The 20,157-nt window shown below is 44.0% G+C and overlaps 6 protein-coding genes across 6 annotated transcripts; 5 read left to right on the forward strand and 1 right to left on the reverse strand.

Moving 5' to 3' along the window:
- The first annotated feature begins 2,044 nt into the window (after nucleotides 1-2,044).
- LOC310821172 (mitochondrial import receptor subunit TOM5 homolog) lies at nucleotides 2,045-3,295 on the forward strand. The gene is made up of 2 exons (XM_083693101.1): nucleotides 2,045-2,425; nucleotides 3,001-3,295. Exons 1-2 carry the CDS (start codon nucleotides 2,305-2,307, stop codon nucleotides 3,033-3,035), a joined length of 156 nt encoding a protein of 51 aa, XP_083549227.1. The 5' UTR covers nucleotides 2,045-2,304; the 3' UTR covers nucleotides 3,036-3,295.
- A 3,783-nt stretch (nucleotides 3,296-7,078) lies between these two features.
- LOC310821171 (histone H2B-like) lies at nucleotides 7,079-7,453 on the forward strand (the record flags this gene model as incomplete). The annotated part of the gene is made up of 1 exon (XM_083693100.1): nucleotides 7,079-7,453. The coding sequence occupies one exon, from the start codon at nucleotides 7,079-7,081 to the stop codon at nucleotides 7,451-7,453; it is 375 nt and encodes a 124-aa protein (XP_083549226.1).
- A 1,106-nt stretch (nucleotides 7,454-8,559) lies between these two features.
- Nucleotides 8,560-8,946, forward strand: LOC310821170 (histone H2A-like; the record flags this gene model as incomplete). Its single annotated transcript, XM_083693099.1, has 1 exon — nucleotides 8,560-8,946. The coding sequence occupies one exon, from the start codon at nucleotides 8,560-8,562 to the stop codon at nucleotides 8,944-8,946; it is 387 nt and encodes a 128-aa protein (XP_083549225.1).
- A 571-nt stretch (nucleotides 8,947-9,517) lies between these two features.
- LOC310821173 (histone H3.2) lies at nucleotides 9,518-9,957 on the forward strand (the record flags this gene model as incomplete). The annotated part of the gene is made up of 1 exon (XM_083693102.1): nucleotides 9,518-9,957. Exon 1 carries the CDS (start codon nucleotides 9,547-9,549, stop codon nucleotides 9,955-9,957), a length of 411 nt encoding a protein of 136 aa, XP_083549228.1. The 5' UTR covers nucleotides 9,518-9,546.
- A 648-nt stretch (nucleotides 9,958-10,605) lies between these two features.
- xpa (xeroderma pigmentosum, complementation group A) lies at nucleotides 10,606-14,754 on the forward strand. Its single transcript, XM_083692683.1, has 5 exons — nucleotides 10,606-11,205; nucleotides 11,476-11,581; nucleotides 12,094-12,259; nucleotides 12,927-13,044; nucleotides 13,752-14,754. The coding sequence occupies exons 1-5, from the start codon at nucleotides 10,926-10,928 to the stop codon at nucleotides 13,904-13,906; spliced, it is 825 nt and encodes a 274-aa protein (XP_083548809.1). The 5' UTR covers nucleotides 10,606-10,925; the 3' UTR covers nucleotides 13,907-14,754.
- A 2,034-nt stretch (nucleotides 14,755-16,788) lies between these two features.
- On the reverse strand, nucleotides 16,789-20,136 carry saraf (store-operated calcium entry-associated regulatory factor). Its single transcript, XM_083692626.1, has 6 exons — nucleotides 19,939-20,136; nucleotides 19,612-19,790; nucleotides 19,036-19,486; nucleotides 17,948-18,152; nucleotides 17,553-17,647; nucleotides 16,789-17,310 (listed from the first exon to the last, which is right to left on the reverse strand). The coding sequence occupies exons 1-6, from the start codon at nucleotides 20,006-20,008 to the stop codon at nucleotides 17,285-17,287; spliced, it is 1,026 nt and encodes a 341-aa protein (XP_083548752.1). The 5' UTR covers nucleotides 20,009-20,136; the 3' UTR covers nucleotides 16,789-17,284.
- Between the last annotated feature and the right edge of the window lie 21 nt (nucleotides 20,137-20,157).

Consider the following 20,157-nt stretch of genomic DNA (forward strand, 5'->3'; position numbering starts at 1 on the left):
AAATGTACCGTTGCCTAAAAATAAAAACATAAATTAATAAGGATGGGAGGTCCTTCAGAACGATGCCGGATGTTGCTCAGCTGTTTCCCACTGTGCATTTGACACTGCTTTTCTCACGTTCTTCGTTAAACACCCTCATGCACACACACACACACACACACACACACACACACACACACACACACACACACACAAGCATGCATGCACATTGCCATCATTTGGTTAGAGGCCAAGTACAACGTGTTCTGCGTTCTCTTTGGTCTTCCTCATAAGCCTATGACTGAAGATGTGTGTGTGTGTGTGTGTGTGTGTGTGTGTGTGTGTGTGTGTGTGTGTGTGTCTGTGTTTCTTTTCACCAAGTAAGCCGCCTCCTAACTTCAGTCACACCCCAGGAGACTAAACTTGACAACTGAACCGAATTGAATTTGCGTGTACGAGTGTGTGTTTGTGTGTGTGTGTGCGTGTGCGTGTGTGCATGCACGCGAAGGAGCATTACCAAAGCAGTGAGAGAGAATGTGTGTTTGTGTACTGTTGTTCCAAAAAAGGAAAGCATTTGATTTTACACAAAGAAGGCTACACATAAACGATTACGTCTCAAACTATTACGTCTAGACGTCTCATGAATACTGCAAAAAAATGTTTTATATAAGACACTGCCTTTTCAAATTAATAGGTAACACCTTCACCACAGGACCAAAACAACAGACATACACGGTAATTTAATTTTGGGCATAGGCAATGCAAAAGATGCGATGGTCCAATTGATCACGTGATTTCGGGAGCGACAACTTCTGAAAATTCGATAGGCGTCAGCCTTTGATTGTCACAGCGTGAGGGACAGTCTGTTAAAACATTTATACGTGTCATTGGTAGGAAGGCTGTAGCGTGGGTGATGCGTGAAAGTACGACTTTTGTCTATTTTGCGCGAAAAGTTTAAAGCAAATAGCATGAGACCAGGCTACTTAACATCTCAATTGTGTGTTTATTCTAGGACGCTCCTATGTTTAGAAGCGGCACGTCACACGTAGGAAGACAAGCATGGGGAAACAATGTTATATGCATGTTCAATAGTGTAGTTTTTGTAAGTGGTATGATATGTCTCTTCTATCCGCGGTTCATTCGGGTTCATGCAACGTTCCTCGGTTTTAAGACCTTACCGGTTACCCGGTTAACTCCTTTTTAATCCGTCTCCTGCGCCCAGGGCGGGCCGTCCCGACATCCTTCGACCTGACACAACTTCGTTTACAGACGAAACACAGATAATACAAAAAAAAAGATAAATACCTCCGACATCGATAGGCGCGTTTTAGATCATTAATCCATTCCGTCTGTCCAGAACATTATCCGCGAGGGCTCCGTTAAAACCGAGCGGCAGCTTTCGCTGGAGTACAATCCCAGGGCAGGTGCGCGCGGTATGCTGACGGCAAAACGCGCGTCGTTAAGCAACGTTAATCTTCTCTCACTCAACACATCTCTCTCTCTCTCTCTCTCTCTCTCTCTCTCTCTCTCTCTCACACACACACACACACGCACGCACCCACGCACCTTGCACTCAGAGGATCTTGGGGCCATTGGCTTATGACAACAGTGGGATATGCACAAACAAACACGGGGAGAAAGGGGATGGCAGAAGCATTTATTTACACCTAAACTCTATTGTGTCTGTCTTTGTTTGATTTGATGCCAGGGTGTGTTGTGTGACTGCGCTAGTGAGTGTGAGAGAGACGTAAACTGCCTGTCCTTATCAGGGGCCTAATGATACATTTCCAAATGCATTCTTGATGTTTCCATTGAAATTTCTATGCTCTTGATCATAGGTCAACAGCAACCTTTTCGAAACATTTTGTGTATAATCATGTCTGGACGTCGTCCATAATACAGGACTGGAATTTAAGCTGTGATATCGGTAGGCCATGTTATACAATGAAGGTTTGAGTTGATATTACTTAACCGGGGTATGTCGCCCCCTTCTGGAAATGATCTGTTATCGTCAACTCTGCCTATCCGCACAGTTTGCACCTTTCGACGCACCGTATAAAGAATCCCAAGGTGAAAGGCTGGCTGGAATCCTCGTGTATTTGGTAACCAAATAGAGTGTTCGGGTTTAAATACAGTAGAAATATAATATCTATCGCATAATCTGTCGATTATATTGCCGTAGTCTCTAACAGTACGGTGGTCTGTTTCATAAATCGGTGATACAGGAATCTCTGTCGCCAACAAAGGGGTTGCCTCAGCATTACTGAATTGCAGATACTGTAGCTAAGAGCTTGACAGCCGATAGTCACTCAAGCCAATTACGCGATGTTGAAGATTGAGGGCCTCGGGCCCAATATGGACCCTGAAGAGATGAAAAGGAAGATGAGAGACGATGTGGTATCATCCGTGCGGAACTTCCTCCTTTACGTTGCTCTTCTCAGAGTTAGTAAGTAGCAGTCATACTACCCGTGCGAAGTTGTTACCATGTGCAGGCAGACCACAATGTTACAGGTTACTGTCGGCCTATCACTGCACCTATTTATTTCTATGGTTACCTCTCTGAACTGTTGCAAGCTAAGACCGAACCGTTGTGGCAATATACAATCATGAAAAATTGTTTAGATAACTGGTCCTGGATATTGTTTAGATAACTGGTGGCTCATTTGGTAGAGCATGGCGCTAACAACGCTTAGGTTGTGGGTTTCATTCCTGCTGGGACCATATATACTGAAATGTATGCACTTACTGCAATGTACGTCGCTTTGGATAATAGCGTCAGCTAAATGGCATATATTATTATATTAACTGTCAGTTGATCAGTGAAGCACATTGCATCTCGCTTATCTGCACAGCTCACCTTTTCTGAAATATTTTATATATAAACATTATGTCTGTACAGTACCTCTGTAACGAACATTTATGAAAATAAGCTGTGTCATGGCTGAAGTTTAGCTGCCTGTCTCTGTGGATTGCTGATGCCTATATTGTTTGTGACATCATCTGCTTATCTTTCCTCTACAGCCCCATATGTTCTACAGAAGTTGGACAGCATATGAACAGGATCCATCATGATTTGTTCCTCTCCACACAACTGAAGATCAGTACCATCAGTGGGTGGAGATGCTTCAAGAAAAAACATCAAGCAGGGACAATTCGAAAACGTTCAAGTCGCCTCCTTGAAAGTTAAAGCCTAATAGATATTGATTATACTACTGAATTGTCAGATCTCAGTGATTATTTATAACAGATAAACAGTTGCAGTATTTTTTGTTGCTTTTTATTATTCTCCTTGAATAAACTAAAATATTTGAATATATTCTAAAATCTTCAAATCATTCACTTGCATTTTGGGTCCAAAAAACCTCCCCAAGATCCCAGGTCAGGGTAGGACCTTTGGGCCATAGCCCTACTGTAGGCTTGAGATGGAGATGGAAACTCAAAAGCCTGAGGCTTTGGGCCAAGCACCGGTGTCAAAAGTGACAGTGGAAAAGCTCCATTACAACTTGTTACAGTCCGTGGTTTCGAGTGATAGTCGTGTGACAGTGACAGGTCTAATCTGTCGGCCTGTGGTCGTGGTGTGAGTCCGCCGTGATCCGTGGTCTCCTTGGAGACAGATTGTTGTTATTGATCTGTAACTGGTCTCTCCATCCGTAACTGGTTCAGTGGTGCAAAACTGACACGACAAATGTCATATTTGGCTGTCAAACTTGATCCCACTGTAATAAAATTGACTAGTGTTCATTATTTCATTTTCCCCATCAACTGAGACAGTGTGAAAAGCTGCGCAGGTTAGAAGATTTGTTTAAAAAAATAAATAAAATAAAAAGATTTTCAGCTATATTAGCGACCAAATATTATATCACGCTCAAAAAATTGCTAAAATATCTTTATTTACTATTCTCCTATGGAGATTCCAAAACAAACTTGCTATGTTTGTCCCCAGACAGTGCTGTTGTCATAGTATTCTTTGATTATGATGCAATCACTTTACCAGTGTATAAAGAATCATAGTTGCATCATAATCATAAGCATACACATTCGGGCAATATTGTGAATATTTGATGAAGAGAATATATGACTGTAACAATGTCCGATATAGACAGAAGCAGACGCAGTGTTTCGGTAAGGTAGTCCCGTTTATTTTATTATTTAAAAAAAAAAAAAAGCTCCCTCTACAGGCCGAACGCTGCATGTCCCCCCACAATGACTCAGATTAAAGTTATCACCATCACCTCTTGAACCTCATCGTCAACCCCTTTCTTGCTCTCTCTCTCTCCTGCTGCACCCTCTTCCTCTTTTTTAACCACCAGATCTTTCACACTGCTTGCTGTCCATCCTATCTCCCTGTGACTTCTGGCTGTAAGTCATGAAGAGTTATAATGAGATGTGTGTGAATGCTTCTTCATTGTCAGATGTTTTTTTTATGATGTGAAGCGGTCATTGTCCCCACTTCGGGAGACACTGTACAAGCACAGTGAAGCACTCTTTGCACGTTACATTTTTGAACTTGTCTAATATCAGATTGAACCTGAAAACTGGAGCAAGTGAACAAGTAGTTTATGGATGTCACCTTCCTATGCCAGCATGCAGGTAGCTGTCAGTCATTCATAAATGCAGAACTAGGCTTGTGTCTGGATGAGATCAGTGGATGAGTCTAGCTGTTCATGGTGTATTCCTCAACACTCATCCAAAAGGTGATTTTACATGTCAGCATATTTTGAGAGGGGAAGCGTATTAAAGTCAGGTTTTGACAAACTGTTTTTGTGTGTTACACATCTCCCTGTTTTGTTCCATCATAAAGAATACATATTCACAAAATGAACACAGGAAGGCAGCCTGATAATGAGAGTCCATGGTGCTAACAATGCCTAGGTTGTAGGTTTGATTCCCGCTGGGACCATATATACTGAAAAATGTATGCACTCGCTTTTGATAAAAGCGTCAGCTAAATGGCATATATACATTAAAAGACTCCTAAAAGAAGGATAGTAAGAGGGAACTAATTGGAGTACAAACTGTATCTAAGAACGAACAGTCTAGCGGCCCCAGAAGGACCGGGCCAGGGACACTCAAACCTGAATACAATCAATCATCTGGACATTTACAAGACCAGGCGAGTGGGGAAATAGAGCCTCTTCCTGGAACCATGGAGGCTGCAGTTCCATTAGGGGCTCCAAGGAGTGGGACCTTTGCTGTAGATGTGGAAGAGACCATTTTCTTAGACACAATGACACCCCTTGTGTGTGTGTGTGTGTGTGTGTGTGTGTGTGCGTGCGCGCTTGTTTGTACGTTGTACGTTTTCTTTTCTCATATATGACTTCTAATTTGATTTGTTATCGAAACTCTATTCTTGCTTATCTACCTAAGCAATAACGCTTTTTGTTACAGAATAAAAATTACATATTAACTAATGTAATACCTGAGAAACAGTATTGTGCTGTGTTAAGTAAATTGCTCTTTGAATGCATTTGGAAATTGCAAGATATGCAAGTCAGTAAGAATAATTAGTTGAGAAGACTGATGACTTCTACAGTGGATGACCGGAGAATGCTTACCATAATTAAGAAAAAAATAAAAATAACTGTCCCACAGATCAGGAACACTCTCCAGGAGGTAGGCATGAATGTGTCAGAGACTACCATCTGCAGAATACGTCACCAGCCTGATACCATGAATAATTATCTTATATTACTAACTCAAACTTTTAAAAGTATGAATAATTACTACTTCAGTAATGACTGTTAATCATGTTATACCCTTGTTTATCACATTTTCGTAAATAGCATAACAGTGATTTTGATATTCAGATTTTGATGAACTTTTGAGTCTGTATTAATATAATTATGTATTCAAAGTATGCCTATTTTTCATGTATTCATCTGTAAGATGTTGCTGATGTTTGCAGATTACATGTTATTCATTGCATCTGTAAATTGACAAATTGTGATAACATCCATTCATGTTCTGAATTAAATAATCATAAAATATTCTTTAAAATGCATGAACATACTTGGATGGCAATGGTGACGTGTAAGTAAGCCATCATCAATTAAGTTTGGCCTTAGACATATCTTAAAATCAGAATGAATCGAGGGGACAAACAATCTGACAAAGGAATATACTGTCACGACACCGGCCTGTATAGGCGTTTCAACAGGCGATTGAATAGTTTCAGCGAATAGGGTAGGCAAGGGTACATATCCCATAGTGAGATGTCGAGAGATGTCCTGTTGACATCTCCTATCGAGAGAAGGAGAGGAGAATTCTCAAGTGACTGCAGAAAAATCCTTACTGGTACGAGAAGACCATCGAAGAGTTTGCAAACCAGACTATGAGAAGGATGGACTTCATCTTTAGAGTAAGGCTTTAACATGTTTTCCCCCATTATAACAACGTTTACATTAGTTTAACTGTTAATGAAATTACGTACCAGATTTTTAAATTAAAATGTTAATTTGTGTTTTCAACAGTAATTCCTCCCTGGTCCACTGCTCCACCCCTGGCCCCTTGCCAATACAACCGATTTAATTGGCATGAAAATGTGTTGTTTCCATTGCCAAATCAACAGTTAACACAAGTACATGTAGGCCCACGGTACAATCAGTATTACAAATGCTGGAAATAATAATCCCAAACGTGGATTTGTAGTAGCCTAATTGTAGAAAGAAAATTACAATCCCCCGAATTATTAGGCACACATCATGGTGTGGCGCGTGGTGGCCTATTCCTTTCTGCTGCACACATATCCACAAATGCCTAAACCAACAGATGGGTTGTTCCGACCATCATTGTAATATAATGCATGTCCTTACTAAATACAGGGGCAAAAATGACAATTTCGGGCGTATTCTACTAGTACTTATTTTTTTATCGGATTATCATCATCCTCATTCTTCCTCTTCTTTTGTACGTTTCCCGGGCGCGCAGATCATTTCTTTGTCCGTGAGGCAAGCCTCTGATTCGAACGCCAGAGCCAGGCTGGGGCTTTGGAAGCCACCCGCCCTTGTGTCTAGAGCCGCCTAATTTGCATAGCTCCCCCTTCATATAGCGGGTGAGCGGCCATTGACTCCGTTATTCGCTTGAACAACGAGACGTAAATATGCCTGAGCCTGCAAAGTCCGCGCCCAAAAAGGGCTCCAAGAAAGCCGTAATCAAGACCGCCGGCAAAGGCGGCAAGAGGCGCAGAAAGTCCAGGAAGGAGAGCTACGCCATCTACGTGTACAAGGTACTGAAGCAGGTCCACCCCGATACCGGCATCTCCTCCAAGGCCATGGGAATCATGAATTCTTTCGTCAACGACATCTTCGAGCGCATCGCCGGCGAGTCCTGTCGCCTGGCCCACTACAACAAGCGTTCTACCATCACCTCCAGGGAGATTCAGACAGCCGTGCGTCTGCTCCTCCCCGGTGAGCTGGCAAAGCACGCTGTGTCGGAGGGCACCAAGGCCGTGACTAAGTATACCAGCTCCAAGTAAATCTTCCGCCTACTCCACCAACCCAAAAGGCTCTTTTAAGGGCCACCCACCCTATCAATAAAAAAAGCAATTCCCTGTCGAGTTGAGCGTGTAAAGGACGGCAATCACTGTTAAGAATCTGATTCAAATTATGTACGTGGCTATTGGGTGTAAACGGCACAACTACGCTAAGCTACCAGTCAGAGCAATAGCCCCGGTATCTGTATGTGTATATATATATATATTGTTTTATTTGTTGAATATGGTGTTATTAAAATGTGAAATTATACTAATTGTTGATTGCTATTGAACAATTCTAAACATGTGCTTCAACGAGTGTTCAACGCAAATTTACATTTTTACATTTATGGCATTTAGCAGACGCTTTATCCAAAGCGACTTACACATTTTAGGATATCCCTAGTCTCTCATGCACAGCAGGCTTGTAATAGCCTTCTATTTTGATTCAGGTTTGGTGCAAAATGTGCATCATCCTTTTCATCGCCATTGCTCTTCCTTTTGTTCCAACCAGAACAGCAATCCTGCCGGGGGATTTAGATTTTAGAAAGGCCCTTTTTTCCGTCTCATCTCTCATCCCCTGATTGCTACCGATTACAGTCATTACAACCACTGCGAAGCTTTTAGAGAACTTGAATGTTACATACCGTGGTATCAAAATCAAATAAGGCTTATATCAAATGTTGACAATATCAATAGGCTATTTAACTAGGGATAGAAATGCGCCATAAAGTCCGTCAGGGGTAGAGAACTTTGCTACTTTGACCCTGAGAGACTAAGGATATCCTAAATGCACATCAGCACTTCTTAGTTTGGACTGTCGGTCCGATTCGCCTATTATTCCCACCTATACAGTGTGAGCGCGAAAATTATTTGATCAGTCTTTATTTTGATTGTATAGCCTACTGCCTATTTAATTTGAATTCTGGCGCGCAAATGACAAAGACGGAAAGAAACAGTGGGCGGGCTTACGTCTGTCGCTCGCCGATTGGATGAGGTTACACCCGCCGGGTGGCCAATGAACGCCACTATATACGAGCTATGTAAGCTATAAGTACGACTCTCTACAGGGTTGAGGTTATTTTTAGTAACCGATCGGAAGCTGAATCATGTCTGGAAGAGGAAAAACCGGAGGCAAGGCCAGAGCCAAGGCAAAGACACGTTCTTCCCGCGCTGGACTCCAGTTCCCAGTCGGCCGTGTGCACAGGCTCCTGCGCAAGGGTAACTATGCCCGGCGTGTGGGCGCTGGCGCACCGGTCTACCTGGCCGCCGTGCTCGAGTACCTGACTGCTGAGATCCTGGAGTTGGCTGGCAACGCTGCCCGCGACAACAAGAAGACTCGTATCATCCCCCGTCACCTGCAGTTGGCCGTCCGTAACGACGAGGAGCTGAACAAACTGCTGGGTGGTGTGACCATCGCTCAGGGTGGTGTGCTGCCCAACATCCAGGCAGTACTGCTCCCCAAGAAGACCGAGAAGGCTGCCAAAGCCAAGTAAATTCGCCACCGTGTATACAATTTAATTACCTAGCCCCAAAAAAGGCTCTTTTAAGAGCCAACCAATTGTCTCTACAAAAGTGCAATGCGTCCTTTCCGTCCTACTTTAAACGGTGTAACGTGCACATTTCGATTTCATGTGCATGTGTGCGCCCACATGAGGCAAATAAAACTCAACCACAAGACATTCACAGCTAGACCACTTCTCTGCTTTGGCGTCCTACGCAAGCTGCCTAGATACCCACCAACATTACCCTGACACTATGCCACTATGACGCCTCAGATCTAGCGAGTCTACTGTTGCGTCGACACCGCCCAGTCCCGAGTTCCACGGCCAACACACTTTGAATGCGTGTGCGTGCGGGGTAAGCATAGGAAGCGTGCCAGGGAAAGAGGGGCAGGGGGTCAGGGTTTTACATTTTGGCGGGCATGGCGTGGACGGAGCTTATGTCCAATGGCCGCCGGAGAAGGAGGTAACAACAGGCCAATGAGTTCGTCCATAGTCGTCGACCAATCGGCGGATGAGAGCGCCTGCTTTATAAACACGTTTTTTTTTTCAAGACTATCTATACTCTGACTGTCGAAGGAAGAAGTAAACGTTATGGCCAGAACAAAGCAAACCGCTCGCAAATCCACCGGTGGCAAAGCCCCCAGGAAGCAGCTCGCCACCAAGGCTGCCCGTAAAAGCGCACCGGCCACCGGTGGCGTGAAGAAGCCTCACCGTTACAGGCCCGGCACCGTGGCTTTGAGGGAGATCCGTCGCTACCAGAAATCCACTGAATTGCTGATCCGCAAGCTGCCCTTCCAGCGCCTGGTGAGAGAAATCGCACAAGATTTCAAGACTGATCTCCGCTTCCAAAGCTCAGCTGTCATGGCCCTGCAGGAGGCTAGCGAGGCTTACCTGGTCGGTTTGTTCGAGGATACCAACCTGTGCGCCATCCACGCGAAGAGAGTGACTATCATGCCCAAAGACATCCAGCTGGCCCGTCGCATCCGTGGAGAGCGCGCCTAAGATGACCAGTCGCTATCAGACTGATCTAAACAAATTCCCCAAAGGCACTTTTAAGAGCCACCTCAGTATTTCCCTCAGAGACAGTTGTTCCATTCACTACCCGTTGACGCCTACTGTCTATACATATTATATACATAGCTATGCATAGTATAGATCACACTACAGTCGGAATACATTAGGAGCCTACAGGAAACAATACCTGACATAGTTGCATAATAACATTTTAAAAAAAGAGTTAAAGGCCTTGGAGAACACACTGTGCCAACTAATTATAATATAGCCCAGTAACAAAAACAAATAAATTACAAGACAGTCACAGAACATGCATAATATACAGCCCTACATTGCAGTGATGGCATACTGAGTAGCCTAGACACAGCAAACTACATGCACATTATGACTTCACTATGGCACCATGGATACCACAGCCAAACATTCTCAAAGAACACTTCTAACCACCAGGAGAGAAGTCTGCTCTGTTTTAATTTTGATGAAAACGGGACTCGCGGGTAGGATTTAGTTCCGCCGTGTGTGGCGCACACTCCAGCACAGTAGGTGGCGGTAATGCTCCAGTAGCGTTAGATACCAACCGCCATTAAACCCCACTAAAGAAGAAGAAGAAGAAAAAGAAGACGGAAATGGAGGAGTTGTGCTTGCTCACACCGGCTTCGGCTATATTGGCTCTGCTGCCGTAACGATGACATTGTTCAAATTAAACCAGAGCCGGCGGTTTTTCATAATCTCTGGTTAAACACAGCCAGCTCAGTTAAGACGGCATGAAATGCAACTCGAGCTTACTAAAAGCTGAGCATGCATGGGGGAAAACGGTCTGTTTTTGCCAAGATCAAAACAAAGGAGCCGGCATTTAGCCAGACTATATTGGCCATACCTTTTCAACCTTAAAATACACAGCTGATTGATCTCCGGTGCTATATTCGGAGACTCACTAGCTGTTTAGAAGGCAGAGGATGGATTTGCTACAGCCGACGGTGGATGCCGCTGTTCCATCAGGGTCAAACGTGACCACGACGTGTGACTTGTCGCCCGCTGTCAGGGCAAAGATCGAACGCAACAGGCAGCGGGCTCTGATGCTAAGACAAGCCAGGCTTGCATGCAGACCGTCGGGGTTCGAAGGTGGAACTTTAGCGAAAGTCGCCAAAACAATCGATTCCGGAGGAGGATTCTTTATTGATGAAGAAGAAGAGGGCCAGGACGATCAACGAACCAAGATAGTGATCCATCAACCAGGTACATAGCAGTGCAACCAGGTGGTCCAACAACCAGGGTATTTCAATTGTTTGCAGGATACCAAGTCAACAATTCAGGCTATCCTATAATTACAGTGATGATAGTAGTAATTGTTTTTGTAAAGGTGTCAGATCAGTTGCCCTCAAATAAACGTAGGTTAACAGACAACAATCCATGAATTGTTTACATTTATTACATTACAAATACATTAAGTACATTATTAAATAATGTTTTCAGACATTTGATGTCTGTCTTGTTTTTCTCCCATAGCACCGGTGATTGAGCCTGACTACCTGGTTTGTGATGACTGTGATAGACCTTTCATGGACTCCTACCTCAGCAACAGCTTCGATCTGTCCGTTTGTGACAAATGCAGGTACGCGTTTAAGTATTAATCGACCCGGATACATTTGTGTCATTTATTATAACATGATATGAATGCAGGTTACCACGTTACCCTTGCTCAGAGTATCAAATGACCAAGATAGCATCACACAGTAATGTCGTCCGTCTGGTAGTTGAAGCGCTGTCATCCCAGATAATATATGCCATTTAGCTGACGCTTTTATCCAAAGCGACTTACATTGCAGTGAGTGCATACATTTCAGTATGTATGGTCCCAGCAGGAATCAAACCCACAACCTAAGCGTTGTTAGCGCCATGCTCTACCAACTGAGCCACAGAGGACCAGATACCATGGCTTGTTTGAGTCAGTGGAAATGGTCGCGCTTCAGCCTCATCATTGTGTCAATGCAACATATGTCACAATCCGGGGTCTGATTGTGGCAGTAAAGGACTGGTTTATGTAGATGTCACACATCTAAGAATATAAGCTCCATGTGAAGGTGCCATTTTGTATGTGTTGTTTTCCTCTGTATGTCCCCTTAGAGATAACGACGTGAAACACAAGCTGATATCCCGTACGGAGTCCAAGCAGCAGTATCTGCTGAAAGACTGTGATCTTGACCTGAGAGAGCCAGCTCTGAAGTTTGTGCTCAAGAAGAACCCCCACAACCCTGTTTGGGGGGACATGAAACTCTACTTGAAGCTGCAGGTACAGTCGGAGGATTCCAAAAATTGCTTCTGCTCAACTCTTCAAATCAAATCAAACTTTTGCATAGAACATTTCATACACCGGTGCAATACAATGCGCTTTACAGGAAATATAAATTAGGACAGAGAGAGAATACTATACTATTTAATACTAAATATGAGATGTATTTGGGTGCTATAGCACAAACAACTAAACAAGGAAAAGACCAGCACACTCACAATTGCTATTATTTCCCAGTTTATTAGCAGCAGTCATAGATGGACATGTTTTGGCTATAGAGCCTTCATCAGCAATGGTAGGAGGAGTGCCAGTCCCCTTACCTACTTCGCTTAATTATATTCCAATTCATAAAATGTTATCTTCCTCACTGGCAGTTAAGAAGTCGTAGTCAGAGTACACTTGCACAATCACCTGACTAAAACAACTGCAGCCAGGCAAACTGCTTGGTTTCAAACAGTGTGCGACGCCTTTGGAAAACTGTGTGTGCGTGTGTGTGTGCGTGTGTGTGTGTGTGTGTGTGTGTGTGCGCGTGTGTGTGCGCGTGTGTGTGCGCGTGTGTGTGCGCGTGTGTGTGCGCGTGTGTGTGCGCGTGTGTGTGTGTGCGTGTGTGTGTGTGTGTGTGTGTGTGTGTGCGTGCGTGCGTGCGTGTGTGTGTGTGCGCGCTAAGGTGGAGAAACGTTGCCTTGAGGTGTGGGGTTCTGATGAGGCGCTGGAGGAGGCTAAAGAGGGCAGGGAGGAGAAGAAGGAGATTCAGAAGCAGAAACGCTTCAACAAGAAGGTCAAAGGTGAGTACACCTGGAGAGGTTGTGCTTGCATTCAAGTGCAACTTGAGTTTCGGAAATAGGAAACGCGAAACAGTCTGAATCTTGACCTGGGGCTTGTCATAATCAACCAAAATGTTACGATTCCTTTCCAAGGCGCACGTGAAAGCACCATTGTTTTTGAGGGAGAAATGGTACAGACCTTGTATGAAATGTTGCATAAAACAGACATGCCATTCTGTCGTGTAGAGGAGGGAGATGCGTTACATTTCTATCTGCAACACTTTGAAGCTGCTCTTTGCCCCTTACATGGACACAGTTCCCCTCAGATAAGCCAAGCTAACCACTTTGACACTCTTTCTCAACTCTCTAAAAAAGACAGCAAAGCAACATAGTGGAAATACACCCTCAGTTAGCCTTACAGAACAGGTGATGACATTTTTGGTGATGATATTGCAATATATTCATTGATATATCTACACAGAAAAACAGATTCTCTCAAAGACGGTATCCGTGTAAAGCACCTTTTCTTTTATGCACATTATTGTTTTAGTCACTGTTTTTAAATTGTAAAGCGTATTGAGGCTGCTGTGAGAAATGCAGTTTAAAACAATCATGACGTCCTCCTCCACCCTACCCCAGAGACCACCACTCCGTCGCCATCCCCCAGTAATAACCAAAAGTAACGTTATTGTGATTTGCTGAAGACAACTTCTGTTCGTCTTCCACAGAGTTGCGTCGCGCTGTGAGGAGCAGCATGTGGACAAAGGACACCAGTGCCCACCAACACGAGTACGGCCCAGAGGAACTAGTGGACGAGGAAGAGGACACGTACAGGAAGGTCTGCAAGACCTGCGGACACGAGCTGACCTACGAGAAGATGTAGACCAGGGCCGAATCTCAATACTCTTCCCTCGCTTCCTAGCGTCTTTTCTTCTTGCTTTCCTTTCAAAAACTCATTGGAGGAGATCTAAGGTGTTCCACCCATCTGACCTCCTCCAAATGTGTTTTGAGGAGGAGGCAAGAAGAGATGGCACAAGGAGTTAAGAAGAGGCTTTTGAGATTAAGCCCAGGTGTTCTTCAATCCTGGTCCCTACGGGGGTCCCAAACAAGGGTGTGCAAGCTTTCATTGCAGACCCGCACAAACACACCTGATTCAACAATTCGATGGGTGGCGATTAGTTGGTCAGTTGAATCAAATGTGTTGACAATTAGCTTGAACAAAAGCCTGTACACCCGGTGGCTCCCTAGGACCAGAAGACCACTTATAAAAAGTATTGTGGACCACTGACAAACATTTTACCTGAGATTTAAAGGTTACTCGATCAGGGATATGACATAGCCACAAGTAGCAGGGCGACTGAGCGATTCACTTGCTAGAAGTTTCTGTCATGCAGCTGTCACAGTGCATTGCTGTGCTCATGTACCAAAACACGTATGAAATTACCACCTCGTGAAACATCTCACTGGTTTGTGTCATAAGTCACCCCACTTGTCAAGGCTACATCATATAGTGGAATCTACCTAGATTCATCTAATTTTCCAAATGACCGTTACCTCGCATTTGATATGCTTCTTGTGGTGCTATTGTATAACATTAACTGTAAAGTATTGACTTCACTTTTGTATTGGCCAATTGTTTCAGTGTAATATGTGTGGAGGAGAGATTTGCATGTTTAAAATAACTAAATAATTAAATTATCTGAAATTGAAATACATATATTTTTCCAATAATGTATGTGATGTGATCGATTTTCTATTGTGTAATATATAGTATAGACCTTCAGACATGGCCCTTCTGTAGCCATATCTCTGTCTTTAACTGATTCCTCCAGACTGACATGTCGCACCGTCTACAGAGACCTCTTGTGGTGACGGCCTGTTCATGTATTTAATTGTTCTGATCCCTGTAATAGTGATTACCTTTTGAGGGCAGTTTCCTGGATAGAGTTTGATTTAAATCAGGGTTTATTTCTACTTAAATTAATCCAGATTAAAAAAAAAAAAAAAAAAAAAGATTTCTGAAGCAACGCTTAACTTTAGAAGCTAACTGTGTAGAAACACAATTATTCATCCATCATTCTGGAAATCAGATTTATTTAACCCTGATTAGTGAATGTCTTGGACTATGTTAGAGAGATGCTAAGAGATATTCACAACTATGTCTGTATTTTTAACCTCTCGTTTTGGGCCCGGAGGATCACAGTGTATAGTTTGTACAAATATAATCTATGCTGCTCTAAGCTGTTTTACCTCATTCAGCCACGGAATCTGGAATTTATCAGCGCCAATATTTTGACCAGAACGTCAGCTATTTCTGCTACATTCGGGTCCACGGTGCAGGGTCTCTGGGGTCCACGGTGCAGGGTCTGTGGGGTGCAGGGTCTGTGGGGTCCACGGTGCAGGGTCTGTGGGGTCCACGGTGCAGGGTCTGTGGGGTGCAGGGTCTGTGGGGTCCACGGTGCAGGGTCTGTGGGGTGCAGGGTCTGTGGGGTCCACGGTGCAGGGTCTGTGGGGTGCAGGGTCTGTGGGGTCCACGGTGCAGGGTCTGTGGGGTCCACGGTGCAGGGTCTGTGGGGTCCACGGTGCAGGGTCTGTGGGGTCCACGGTGCAGGGTCTGTGGGGTCCACGGTGCAGGGTCTGTGGGGTGCAGGGTCTGTGGGGTCCACGGTGCAGGGTCTGTGGGGTGCAGGGTCTGTGGGGTCCACGGTGCAGGGTCTGTGGGGTCCACGGTGCAGGGTCTGTGGGGTCCACGGTGCAGGGTCTGTGGGGTCCACGGTGCAGGGTCTCTGGGGTCCACAGTGCAGGGTCTGTGGGGTCCACGGTGCAGGGTCTGTGGGGTGCAGGGTCTGTGGGGTCCACGGTGCAGGGTCTGTGGGGTCCACGGTGCAGGGTCTGTGGGGTCCACGGTGCAGGGTCTGTGGGGTCCAATGAGGTTGCAGGGTCAGTGGAATCCCCATGTACATTGACAGCCGAGCACGCTACAGGGACCCGTTTTTCGCTCGTGATCCTGTTCAATCACTTTAATGTCTGATAACTGCAATTTTGGTTAGTCCAGTTTTAAACATGCAATTTAGTACAGACATTGGCCTTAATCTGTATCCTGGGAAACCTTTACTTTGACTGGACAAACATTACTTGACTTCTTCCTTTCTAATTCTTTTATTTTAACATTATAATCACGTTTACTTGAGTTGATGTTTAAAAATGATGGAAGAACAGATGCTGGAGAACTGCTAGCTAGCTCTTAGCCCCTTGAAAACCGACTCCCTACCCTCTTGTTTTTACCCTTTATGAGTTTCACAGACGTCAAACTATAGATTTAAATTTTGGTTAATGCTGGTGTTAACCCCCTGCAAGCACAGGTTCCATTCCTGCAATGTGCGTGTTGCCATGTGGGTATGAAGCCTTACGTTGCCTGTCTGTCTCTGCTCCACAGGGTGACTTGTGGTTCAGTATATAGAGGTGGAGGAGTGCCTGGAGGCATGGCTGGATCCACCCACTTAAGCACAGACAATTGGATACATACAAGATAATTGCTCAACCTTTGACGGGGTAGGTGGAATTTGTATCCAACCCTGATTCACTGTTCATTAGAAGCCGGTGCTTATTTGCTTCAATATCATTGTTGTCTATCGTTGGACACTCTGCGCTTATTAGGAGTTTAACAGTAAGTGCATGTCATCAGCAGCTGTTGCGGTAACATGGGTCGTCTTAGCTTAAATTAATTCTGATTTTAACTAGTAATGATGAAGACAATACAACACATAAAACACCTCACAGTATGTTTATTTAAAATAAAATGCATAAAATAATGGTCATTCAAAAAAAGAAAGAAAAAAGGTATACAGTTAAACAATGTTTTGATCAGAAATACATTATTTCCGGTTAAGAAATTCAGAGAAAAATATGATGGTTGACCATTTAAGCAGAAAGTACTCTAATATACTGCAATTGAGGAAGACATTCACAGCAATCACACAGTTAAAAACACAGGTTACAAAATGTGCACATGGGTTGCCTTTCAAGGAACTGCATTAATTCATTTATCAAACAATGCATCAAGAACATACCATTTGAATAAAGCAAAATACATGTCAATTTGAAAACAATATACAAAGTAATAATTCAGGTAAGGTGTATCCACCTGTTTGTGGTAAATTAAACATTCCGGACAACATCACTTTTCTCTCTTTTAATGTAATGAAAACCTTCCTGCCACTGACGGAAGCAGAGTCCTCATAGATATCCCGGGCTTCAACGACTATCTTCTTTTGGTCCCTCCGAAGCCTGAGAGAAGGAAACAAATCTCACCCTTAAAAACACTCTTCCATGCAATGCAATACAGCTACCAGTTGCTACCATGTGGAAGGCCTACCTCAACTACCTCACAGGCTAAATTAAAAATACTCATTTTAATTTATCTGAAAGAACACCTGATCCCCCGTATATACTGTTCAATTAAGCAAGCAGACTTTTCCGTTGCTCTGGCTGCAGTGTTGGTTGGTTGGTTGGTTGGTTGGTAGACGTACCTGAGGCAGTGCGTGTTCCAGAGCTCAGGGTTGGTCCTCCGGTCGGCATTCTGGGCTGGGTGTAATTTGTATGGGGGCTGGTGTAGGGCTGGCGTCTACAATTAAAAGGCATAGACAAACCATGATAAAACATTTGGCTGCACACCTGGAACCTGTTTGATGAAATAGACCCCTTCCTTCCTAGAAGTAATCACTCATCTTAACACAGCTGGATAGGTGTATGGAAATGTTCCACCACACTGCTTTCACTAATCCGGTCATATCAAATCAGTGATTACCGCAAGGTAGAGTGGAAGTATCAGGTTGAAATGTCAAACTGTCTGCTGATTTCCGCCAGAAATGATTCAATGTATTGATGATAGCACAAACTTAGGCTTTTCTCTCACACAACTGACCTTTGGTTCCCAAGCAGATAACCAAGGACTCCTCCAGTCCCCATCCCCGTCCAGAAACCACTTCCATTTCCTGCTGTAGCACTGCCTCCTGTCTGCTGCTGTCTGTTGAATCCACTGCGAAACCCATACCCTGGGTTCGCCCCACTGGGGTAGCCTGCCCCACCGGGGTAGCCTGAAGCACCTGGGTAGCCAAAGGAGGAGGAACCTATAATAGAGAAACAATTATAATCAGAAGTAATTGTTATCAGTTTGAGTAAGGGGTCTCCAACTCTGGTCCAGGAGAGCTACTGTGAGTTTAGGCATTCAATCCAGTTTAGAATTGTACTATATGTTTTGATTGATCGATTTTTATTTATTTGAGTGTCATTGCACCTCAGTGGTGCTACAGATCAAATCAATACACACATTAATAACATGCTATGCACACATTATTTATTTTCACACATACACAGTGCAAGTTTTCTCCTGTCCCAGGCTTTATGGATAAACTGCGCAACATCAAATACATATTTTCTGAAAAATGTATCTAACTTATGTTGGTCATCTTGCTTTGGGGATGACTACTGGACACTTTGCAAAGGAGACTAGTTCTTAAATTGTTGTACAAAGGGCAGTAAAACATAAAATGCATTTAATTTTTCCAAGATCACATCATACACAATCCTCTTCTAGGATTCGGTTGAATATGCCTGTTTCAAGGGCCAGGGGAAGTGTGCCTGATTTTAGTTGTGCACAAAAAGGTTGCGATATGACTTTTCTCTACGTTTAGGGGGACATAGGGTTCTAGGTAAAAAAAAATATATATATTTGATATGGGTGTATGTTCTGAGTTCTGGTTCGTGCCATATCACTGTACTGTGTTTCTTTGAAAAGAACTTACAACTTTGTTGTTCACACTGCATGCTAATCTTTTCCTGTAAACATGCTTTAGATCTACTTCCTCAAACATCGCAAATAGTGCTAAAAATAGTTCTAACCTGCGCACCCAGTAGCTCTCTGAGACCAGAGTGTGTGAAGCCATTCATGAATGTTTACGTGAAGAGAAGCTAAGCTAAGGTGTGTATGCATTGGGAGTGGTGTGACTGTACCTGTGAAGTCCGGCTTGAACCCGGGAGGAGGTGGCCCTTGGTTATTGTGGGTGTTGGGGTGCTGGGAGCCGCCGTCTGAGAACTGCTCATCTCCTTGGGCTGGTCCACTCAGGAACAGCTTGTATACGCCATATGCCAGGAACAAGAGCAGGGCAACCACAATCAACCCACCAGAGTCATTCCCGGAGGAGGGACTCTGGTGGCCCTGATGATGGTGATTCTGCTGCTGGTTGTTGTTCGAGGAGCCCTTGAAAAAGCCTGAGAAGCCAGTGGAGTCTTGGCCAGTGGACCCCCTGTGCTTTCTCTTGCCTTCTTCTGTCAGCTCCAGAGTGTACTCCAGGCCACACGAGCCTTTGAGAACGTATTCATCGTCTGGGTGGTTGAACCCCTCGCAGGTCACCTCTATCCTTCCAAATTTATAAGCGTTGTCCATGTCGGTTTTGCACTCCCACTGAAAAGAAAGTTAGAATCTGTAAAACACTTTATTTATTTATTTATTTATTTTTTACACTTTCCCTTTAAACATGTTGGCTAGCTCTGTCATGTTACACTGTATCTGCAGAAATAGAATCTTACTTGGGCGTCGACGCCGTCCCATCCTTTATTTTTACACTGTACCACGTCGGGGATAAATGATCCACAACCAGCGAACCCTCCGACACACTGCAACTGGGGTACGGGGCTGCCGCGTCGGGCTGTTGTGTATTTGCCTTTGTATAGAGTGAGTACCTGGACATCTCGGAGCAAAACACTACCTGAAATGATAGAATCATACCCTACTTAAGCCCCACTCAGTGATGTCAGCATACTGAGTTACCAAGGAAACATAATATGAGAGGACATTGGGACTTAAATAGAACTTAATTTTACTGAATGACAAGCTAAATGCGGAAGCAAACTGACCTTCGTTCCAACTTCTGACGTGAACCACAAAGAGACATTGAATAACAAGTATAAGTAATCCCTCCATCATTGATCTTGTTAGTCAAGATCGCGACACGTTGCTTAATTGTTCGGGTGTATAGTTGGGAAATACTATATGAGCCGTAATAAACAGGGAAAGTTTAGCTGACGAAATGACGACGAAACCACAGTTTCCGGGTATCGCGTCATGTGTTTACA

This window comes from Argentina silus, assembly GCF_951799395.1.
Source record: "Argentina silus genome assembly, chromosome: 21".
Taxonomy (NCBI): domain Eukaryota; kingdom Metazoa; phylum Chordata; class Actinopteri; order Argentiniformes; family Argentinidae; genus Argentina; species Argentina silus.